This window comes from Epinephelus moara, chromosome 5, assembly GCF_006386435.1.
Source record: "Epinephelus moara isolate mb chromosome 5, YSFRI_EMoa_1.0, whole genome shotgun sequence".
NCBI lineage: Eukaryota > Metazoa > Chordata > Actinopteri > Perciformes > Serranidae > Epinephelus > Epinephelus moara.
In genome coordinates this window covers 3,275,930-3,285,895 of record NC_065510.1, presented here as the reverse complement: position 1 = coordinate 3,285,895, position 9,966 = coordinate 3,275,930, and the positions used below count along the sequence as shown (strand labels likewise).

At 41.9% G+C, this 9,966-nt stretch overlaps 1 protein-coding gene and 1 pseudogene across 2 annotated transcripts in view; both read left to right on the top strand.

Annotated features, from left to right (window-relative positions):
- Positions 1-206: 206 nt before the first annotated feature.
- Positions 207-9,966, top strand: part of LOC126389823 (E3 ubiquitin-protein ligase TRIM39-like) — a 19,504-nt gene continuing 9,744 nt past the window's right edge. The window contains exons 1-2 of one of the 2 annotated variants that reach the window (XM_050043750.1): positions 207-414; positions 2,298-2,580. In XM_050043750.1, the coding sequence (XP_049899707.1) occupies positions 2,307-2,580 (274 nt within the window). In that variant the 5' untranslated portion in view covers positions 207-414; positions 2,298-2,306. Of the gene's footprint in view, positions 415-2,294; positions 2,581-9,966 lie in introns of both variants that reach the window. The other variant, XM_050043749.1, reaches the window with a different exon arrangement.
- LOC126389882 (E3 ubiquitin-protein ligase TRIM39-like) lies at positions 6,577-8,675 on the top strand (annotated as a pseudogene).

The window sequence follows — 9,966 nt, the reverse complement described above, 5'->3', positions numbered from 1 at the left end:
TTGCACTACAGTAACAACAGCAACAAGCTTCCACTTCCTGGTGTTATGGCACAGAGCGACCACTGGATGGACCACAACACAAAGGAACAACCAGCATGGAGTCACTGTGCTGTTAACCAAACACTGACACACCTTGATGATGCCTTTGGGCTGCTGGTAGTACAGAGTACTCTTACTCTCCCACTTCTCACAGGGTGCCCACACAGCTCAGAGCTTCCTCTCAAATAACTGACCTCAACATTAAGTGGTACCACCTTCAGCTTATGTTAAGCCAGAGAAAACCTGTGTGTTACTAGAATCACGTCCAAACACGAGGAAGAACAAACCTCTCCATCAGAGCTGCAGTGAGAGACGGACCAACACCGGACAGACAACATTTCAACAACAACACAGCGGAGTCTCTGCTGAACACTGGTGAGTACAGCTGATCATGTTTCATGTGATTAAGATCAAAGTGAAATTTGATTTCTGTTCACTTGTGTGTTCACAGTACAAACTATAGTGTGGCTGCAGCTGCTGATCAGAAGAATAAAAGTGTAAAGGATAAAACAGTTTTTGGATGTATTGGACATGTTGGACATCGTCTCCACTGACTCTCCATTTCTGCTGGCTGCAGTAGAAATTTGAGAAGCGGTGCTGCTGGGAGAGGCCGGTCTGACTGAGCCAGTTTTACACCTGGTTTCTGTGTCATTAGTGATATCAGACATTTGTTCCTTTACAACATTCAACATTACGCAGTAACAATCATGACCAGACTGTCAAAGACTCACAGCAACATGTTGTCCTGTAACCACAGCTCTTTATACACCAGTCTGTGATCTGAGTCACAACATGGAGTAACTAACATCATTCTAAATGACAGACTATATTATATGTGAGATTTCAGCCCGTGCTTCCTGGAGCATCTCTCACAACATGGATTGGCTTGATGGAGTCTTCCTCCGTACCATACGGTCAAGCTGCTCCCACAACAGCTCAATAGGGTTCAGATCCAGAGACCGTGCTGGCCACTCCATTACAGTCAGAATTCTGTCTGACTGCTTATTCTTTAAATATTGCTGACACATTTTGGAGGTGTGTTTTGGGTCATTAACCTGTTGTAGGATGAAATTGGCCCCAGTCAAGTGCTGTCCACAGGGTGCGGCATGGCTTTGCAAAATGTTGTGATAGCTCTCCTTCCTCAGGGTCCCTCAAGGTCCACTCTGTACAGACCTCCTGTTTTACCACCTCCAAAGCCCCCAGACCATCACGCTGCCTCCACCATGCTGGACTGATGGTATTAAGCACTGTTCTTGCATCTTTTCATTTGTTCTGCGTCTCACAAATGTTCCTCCGTTTGATCGGAAGACCACAAACCTGGACTCATCTGTCCACAACACCTTCTTCCAGTCGTCCAGTGTCCAGTGTCTGTGCTCTTTTGCCCATCTCAGTCTTTTCTTCTTGTTGGCAATTCTGAAGCATCCTGAAGTCGCCTCTTGACTGCTGATACTCACACTGGTGTTTGACTGGTGCTATGTAGTGCAGCTGCCAGTTGAGGTCCTGTGAGGCGTCTTTGTCTTAAACTACACACTCTCAGATATTTGTCTTCTTGCACAGTCTTGCATCGGGGCCTCCCACTCCTTTTTCGGTCCTTGTTAGAGCCAGTTTGTGCTCCTCTCTGAAGGGAGCAGTTAACAGCATGGTAAGAGGTTTTAGGTTTCCTCGCACTTTCTCACACTGAATAGCCTTCCTTTCTAAGCACAACAATAGACTGACGGGTCTCTAAAGGAAGTTCATTCTTTCTGGCCATTTTGAGCCTGTAAACAAATAAACAACTGCTGATACTTCAGATATTAAACTAACCTAAAGAATGCCATGCTCCCTTTTTGCTCCCTTATTAGGTTTTCAGCTGTGCAACACAGTTGCAAGAGGGTTTTCTAATAATCAATTAGCCTTATAAAATGATGAACTTGGATTAGCAGCCACACCAGGAGACTGATGCAGAGGACTGACAGCTGCTGATAAAAGGCCTCGATGCAAAAACGTAGATCATTCTGTAAAAGTCATCTGATTCATTTTAATTGTTTGTGAAATGCATGAAAATGTGTTTTTATTTGGAAAACAAAGAAATTTGCAAGTGATCCCAAACTTTTGAGCCGTAGTGTATTTACGTATGTAAATACGTCTGACTGTCCAGACTCTGCACACAAATCACACCAACGCAGCCTCTTTGTCGGCCAATCAGAACTCATGTTGCTGCTGTGACACATCTGTGTGACAGTTTTCCTTCAGTTGACAAAATGGTCTGATTTTAGCAGGAGGCCACGATGACGGCAGAGGACCTTTTGAACGCTCTGGAGGATCTGAAAGACGATGAATTTAAGACCTTCAAATGGTACCTGCAGCAGCCTGACATCCTGGAAGGCTACCAAGCCATCAAAGTGTCCAAACTGGAGAAAGCAGAAAGATGGGACACAGTGAACGTGATGGTGAACACCTATAAACCTGATGGAGCTCTGAAGATGACCAAGAAGGTCTTAGAGAAGATCAACAGGAATGATCTGGTGCAGAGTCTGTCAGACACCAGCTCAGGACCACGAGGTCAGTCACACTTTTTATTTTGTATTTTCAGGCAAAATCAGTGAGTTGACATGAGCAACACAATACTTGTAGAGGAACAGGCTCTTCGTACAGAAGCTTATATTCACCAAACAACAACACATGACTCCATTATAACTGAGCTTAAGTAAAGACAGGAGAATTTACTGACACCAGACATGTGTCTGCATGCTCTGCTCTGTTTCAGGCCATAAGACACATGATGCTGTTCCTCTGAGAGAAGAACATAAAAAACAGGAGGATGAGCTGGAGGCTCAACTTCAGCAGATGATCCAGGAGAGACAGCTGAAGACTGAGGAGATGATGCGCTTATTAAAACTCAACCAACAAGAAACAGACAGAAAGATGGCAGAAAGTTTTCAGGTCTTCACAGCTCTGAGGGAGTCTGCTGAGAGACGCCAGGCCGATCTCATCAACGCACTCAGGGTGAAGCAGAACAAGAGCTGGATGAACCTTCAGTACTTCTATCGTTGAAGTCTCAGCCTCAGAAGGTGGGGGTGTTTGTGGATTATGAGGAGGGTCTGGTCTCCTTTCATGACGTAGATGCTGCAGCTCTTATCTACTCCTTTACTGGCTGCTCCTTCACTGAGAAACTCTTCCCATTCTTCAGTCCCTGTAATAATGATGATGGTAAAAACTCTGCACCTCTGATCATCTCTCCTGTCAGAGTAAAATAATCACTTATTTAATGTACTGATTTATTTCTATTCAAAGAAACATTTAGTGTGAACACTGTATAGTTTATATCTTATTTTCTGCAGAATCTGTTCACTGTGCTGATGTACCCCCTTGTGTTTCACCACTTGGATGCTTTTAATGTGAAGCAGTGTAAGGAGGAAATGTTTGTTTCCACTAGCAGTGACTGAATCCAGTCCGGCTGTAGGAGAGTGAACAGTAACAGTGAGGCTGATATCAATGAGACAGAATTACACTGGATTACATGCTGCATCGTTTCCTGTCAGTCCCTCATGTGTGTGAAGGCCATCACCACTGACAATGGACACTACTATATACAGAGAGGGAATTACTGACTCTAAATACATGATATAGACTAACTGAAAAAAACGTATGTTAGATAATGTGTCTTGTAATCACATGTGGGACAGGCCAACAATGGCATGACAAAAATAAAAAAATAATGAACAAATTAATGAATCAATGCAACAAGCTTCCCCGTACCTCACTTCCTGGTGTTATGGCACAGAGCGACCACTGGATGGACCACAACACAAAGGAACAACCAGCATGGAGTCACTGTACTGTTAACCAAACACTGACACACCTTGATGATGCCTTTGGACTGCTGGTAGTACAGAGTATTCTTACTCTTCCACTTCTCACAGGGTGCCCACACAGCTCAGAGCTTCCTCTCAAGTAATTTAATTCAATTATAAGTAAGGTACAGTACCACCTTCATCTCATGTTCAGCCAGGGAAAACCTGTGTGTCACTAAAATCAAGTCCAAACATGAGAAAGACAAAACCTTGCCAACGGAGTTGCAGTAAGAGGGGAAGTGACACAGTAGCGAGAAGACTTTAACCGTCACACTCCAGAAATGAAACTTAAGGTTTGTACGTCTAACAGTAAAGTTTAGACAATCGAGACGGATCCATTTCTCTCAAAAGGAACAACAGCAACAACAGCTCAACAACACAGCAGAGTCTCTGCCGAACACTGGTGAGTACAGCTGATCATATTTACACTTTCAACAACCAGGACTAACACTAAACTTTTAATTTCATAATCGTGAAACTGGTTACGAAACGACTGTGGTTATTTGTCCACAGTCCCNCAGGTCTTTGTCAACAACACAGCAGAGTCTCTGCCCAACACTGGTGAGTACAGCTGATCACATTTACACATTTACAACCAGGACTAACACTAAACTTCAGCTACACTCAGACAGCAAGTTCCACTCTTTTCTCTTCATACTTATGAAACTGATAACAATATAACTGTGGCTGTTTTAGGGGGTGGGGGGTATCTTTAGGGGAGATAGCAGATCAGTAGTATATGCTCCATAGAAGTGGTAGCTATACAAAATCTGAAAGCTGACAACCTGAAGATTAATTTAAGATACAGCTCAGCACCGTGTGTCAAGCTTTTCTAGTCATCTGTAATAAACATTGTGTTTTGTTCAGACGTTTATTCAAACTTTAAAAGTTTAAAGCATGGGCGTAGCGGATGCGGGGTACCCGTGGGACATGTCCTGTGTCTGTGCCCTCTGTCCCCCGCACTTTTTACAGCGGTTACCACCGTTCAATTTGTTTTAACATGTCGCCGTCTTTAAATGCACCATGAATAGACTACGCCAGGCAGCATACACATGCTGTCATGTTGTGATCTGAATCAATCGCACAGACAAGACGTGTGCTGCTGGGCAGTGCTGATGAGTGTTAACTATGTTCAGCAAAGCAGCCAGCAAGAAGCAAAACACCTTGCACAGTTTCTTCCAAACAACCCGTGTAAGTTGAGTAATGCTGTTGCATGTAGATAATGTTAGCTAAATGATGACGAATTAATAGATGCCAATATATCAAGTTAAGCTAGTTAACAAGAAAACTAATGTTAATGTTACCTACGTTAAATCGCTTGCTAGCTAGTTTCATGCTAGGAATAAACGCACTCCTTCTTAATAAGAACTTGTGCTCACTATTACTTTGCACATATTTTTTAATCTTTATTGCCACAATATAAAGAGCAGGGTCAGGGAGCAGACAGTGGACCAGAGGTCAGCAAGGATGATCATGCAGGGTCTTCACAGGTGAGGAGAGATTATAACTGGCTGACAGAAAATATCTATAGCATAAAAGTGACTGTGCGATTAATTTCCACAGCTATGTCACCACTACTGTTCTTATTTCTATTTCTAAATTTGGCTTTGCACATTTATTATCTGTATTATTGCAATAGATAGAAGAGGGACAGGGAGAAACCAGGCAGGTATCAGGACAGCAGCAGCAATTATCAGCCCAAGGCTTCACAGGTAAGGAGAAATTATAACTGGCTAAGGAAATGTCTATAGGATAAGAGTGACTCTAAGATTAATTTTCACAGCTATTTCAGAACTACTCTTATTTATACTCTAAAATGTTTTTTGTCTGTATTGCAATAGGTAGCACAGGAAGAAGGCTTGAAAATATTTGATTAATTTTGTACATCTGCGCTGTCATATTTGACTAAAATACATCTTGATGTTGATATGTTTAGTGTTGTGTCACTTTTTGTCTTCATGCCATTAAATTAAATTATGTGGCTTATTACCCCGTTACCTTGTCACTTCCATTCCATTTTGTGTGGTAATAACTTGCTAAAAGGAATAGTGTTTTACTGAACTTTTCATGTTCAGTGTTGTCATTTGGCACTTAGTTATCTGGCTACTTACCCTGTAGATGCTCGAGGGTCATTCTGTGTCAACTCAAAAAGAGTTTGGCAGCTAAAACTTTAGACTTTGATAGTATATCATTTTAAAGAACTAAAGTCGGTCCCCCGGTGCTTTACTGTGGCTGCGTTATGTGACTCTTTAGCCGCTAAGGAGAAGTGCAACTGAATGTGAGAGGATGATGAATCACTCAGTAGACCTCTAAACAATTTGTTCCCCTCACTTCTGAAATGATGGTTGAGAGTGTATAAGGGCTCAGAACATTATCATGGAAGTACATGTCAGACATTCTCATGATCATTTATATTTCATAAGTTGTTGCAGCAATGTTTGGGTTGATATCATGTGTTAAACAGATTTGGTGCAAAATCTAAACAGTTTTTATCAATTTAGAGATGATAGAAATGGTCAACAATCCCTCCAAAATACCACAAAAAGACACCAAAACCTTGAGGAACACCAAAAAATACACCAGGCTGTGATCAGGAATCAAAACATAGTTTATATAATTTAAAATAACTTAACCTAATAAATGTTTCATCTTAATTATAAGAACAGTAATCCTAAATTATTCCTGTAAAACAAATAATTCAAACTGTATTTTAAATTCAATGTTTTTCTGTTCTTTCACCCTATGTGTAGATATGGCTGCTGCAAACTATCTGCTATCTGAAGATCAGTTTCTGTGCTCCATCTGTCTGGATGTGTTCACTGATCCTGTCACCATACCATGTGGACACAACTTCTGCAAAGACTGCATCACTGAACACTGGGATACTAACGATCAGTGCCTGTGTCCGATGTGTAAAAAGGTTTTCAATGCAAGACCTGAGCTGCAGGTCAACGCTTTCATCTCTGAGATGATCGCTCAGTTCAGACAGTCAGCTCAACAGAAAGCCAGCAGCAGCAGCTCACAGCAACAAGCTGCCAAACCAGGAGAAGTTCCCTGTGACGTCTGCACTGGAACCAAACTGAAGGCCCTGAAGTCCTGCCTGGTGTGTCTGGTCTCCTACTGTGAGACTCACCTGGAGCCTCATCTGACAATGTCAGGCCTGAAAAGACATCAGCTGATCAATGCTGTGGAGAACCTGGAAGACAGGATGTGTACGAAGCACGATAAACCTCTGGAGCTGTTCTGTAAGACCGATCAGACATGTGTCTGCATGCTCTGCCCTGTTTTAGACCACAAGACACATGATGTTGTTCCTCTGAAAGAAGAATATGAAGGAAAGAAGGCTGAGCTGGGGAAGACAGAGGCTGAAATTCAGCAGATGATCCAGAAGAGACAACTGAAGATTCAGGAGATCAAACACTCTGTTGACCTCAGTGAGAAAGATGCAAACAGAGAGATTACAGAAGGTGCTCAGATCTTCACTGCTCTGAAGGAGTCTGTTGAGAGAGGCCTGAATGAGCTCATTGAGACGATTAAAGAGAAGAAGAAAACGACACAGAAACAGGCTGAAGACTTAATCAGAGAGCTGGAACAGGAAATATCTGAGCTGAAGAAGAGAAACACTGAGGTAGAGCAGCTCTCACACTCTGAAGACCACCTCCATCTTCTCCAGAGTGTTCAGTCCCTGAAAGCTCCTTCCATCTTCTCCAGAGTGTTCAGTCCCTGAAAGCTCCTCAACTCTGCAAAGACTGGACAGAGGTCAGCGTCTGTCCACCATCATATGAGGGGACTGTGGTGAGAGCTGTGTCTCAGCTGGAGGAGACACTCAATAAAGAGATGAAGAGGCTGGTCACTGAGCCTGAGCTGAAGAGGGTCCAGCAGTATGCAGTGGATGTGACTCTTGATCCTGATACAGCACATCCTAAACTCATCCTGTCTGATGATGGGAAACAAGTGAAATATGGTGATGTGAGGAAGAATCTCCCAGACAACCCAGAGAGATTTTCTGATGATATTTGTGTTTTGGGAAAGCAGAGTTTCTCTTCAGGCAGATTTTACTTTGAGGTTCAAGTTGAAGAAAAGACTGACTGGACTTTAGGAGTGGCCAGAGAGTCGATCGACAAGAAGGCAGACATCACACTGAGCCCTGAGGGTGGTGTGTGGATTATTTTTTTGCTAAATGGGGATGTGTATGGAGCTCTTGACCCTCCAGTCCGTCTCTCTCTGAAGTCTCAGCCTCAGAAGGTGGGGGTGTTTGTGGATTATGAGGAGGGTCTGGTCTCCTTTTATGACGTAGATGCTGCAGCTCTTATCTACTCCATTACTGGCTGCTCCTTCACTGAGAAACTCTTCACATTCTTCAGTCCCTGTCTTTATGATGGTGGTACTCTTCACATTCTTCAGTCCCTGTCTTTATGATGGTGGTACAAACTCTGCACCTCTGATCATCTCTCCTGTCAGAGTAAAATAATCACTTATTTCATGTGCTGATTTATTTCTATTCAAAGAAACATTTATTGTGAATCCTGTATAGTTCACATCTTATTTTCTGCAGAATCTGTTCACTGTGCTGATGTACACTTCATTGTTAAGATGTTTTATTGTTTGTATCCCATCACACAGGCAGCATGTTAATCTGACACTTTCATGTCTTCAACTCTGCATCATGACACAAACTTTATGTGGAGAATATCTATTTAAACCTGTGTTAAACCCACAGACATTTACTCTCACTGACAGAAGAAATCACTGTTTGTAAAGACGCCAAATATGTCAGGCTGCAGTTTGACTTTGAACAAATTTTTCTTTTAGATTTTTTTACTTGAATGTTTTGTCTGGGAAGTGGTTTGATAATTACTGGTGACTTTGGACAGGTTTAATGTGTTGTTGGACACTGGTGAGATGGTTTATGAGTCACAGAAATCTGTAAATATCTGATTGTTTAGTAAAAGCTGTAAAATAAACTAGTTGTTGAACTCAAGGCCTGAGTAAGCAGTGACTTGAACATTAAACACTGAACAGAAAATCCTGGTTTATACATAAGTTGTATTTCCTGACAAACACACTGTGTTTCCTGTGGCTGCTTCACAGTAAAAGCATCTAGTTAAACTTCAGGCAGATTACACAGTACAGACTGTTTAAAGTCATTTCCAATTTGAAAATAAATGTGTGGTTTTCCTATTTCCTTCTCCTGTTTTCTGCTCTGCCTCTTCATGTCTGTGACTACGCTGAGAATAACAATAACTGCTGTTTTATATTTTGCTCAAAATTCTGCATGAAAATCATCATGTTTTTCATCATTCATCATCATTTTATTTCATCTTATTTTATTACTTTTATCCTATTGTGTATTTCATCGTTTTATTGTGCTTCTATTATTGTGTTTTTATCTTGCTGTGCAGCACTTTGGGAACCTTGTGTTTGTTAAAATCGTGATATATAAATAAAGTGGATTGGATTGTATTGGATTTAGTGCAACATAAACAGGTAAATACCATAAAAACCTCAGTGCTGAGTTGACAGTTGCTCGTTGCACTACAGTAACCACAGCAACAAGCTTCCACTTCCTGGTGTTATGGCACAGAGCGACCACTGGATGGATCACAACACAAAGGAACAACCACCATGGAGTCACTGTACTGTTAACCAAACACTGACACACCTTGATGAGGCCTTTGGGCTGCTGGTAGTACAGAGTACTCTTACTCTCCCACTTCTTGACTCCTCTTACTCAGAAATAGGTTGTACTGTCTTCAGTTCATGTTGAGCCATGTAGAACTTGTATGTGATAAAATCATGTCTAAATATGAGGAAACTAAACCTCACCAACAGAGCTGCAGACAGCATGCCAATAACACACTCCCTCAAAAGTTGTGACATCTGTGTCATTGTGTCTTGAACAAACATTTTACAGTGTCCTTTTATTGTGACCATTCCAAGGAGCACCTGTGTAGTTATGGTGCTCTTTATTCAGCATCTTGATGTGCCACACCTGTCAGGTGGACAGACCATCTTGTAAAAGAAGAAGAGCTCATGAACCAATAAACGAATCTGATCAAATTTGTGACCAAAATTTCAGAGCAATATATGTGTT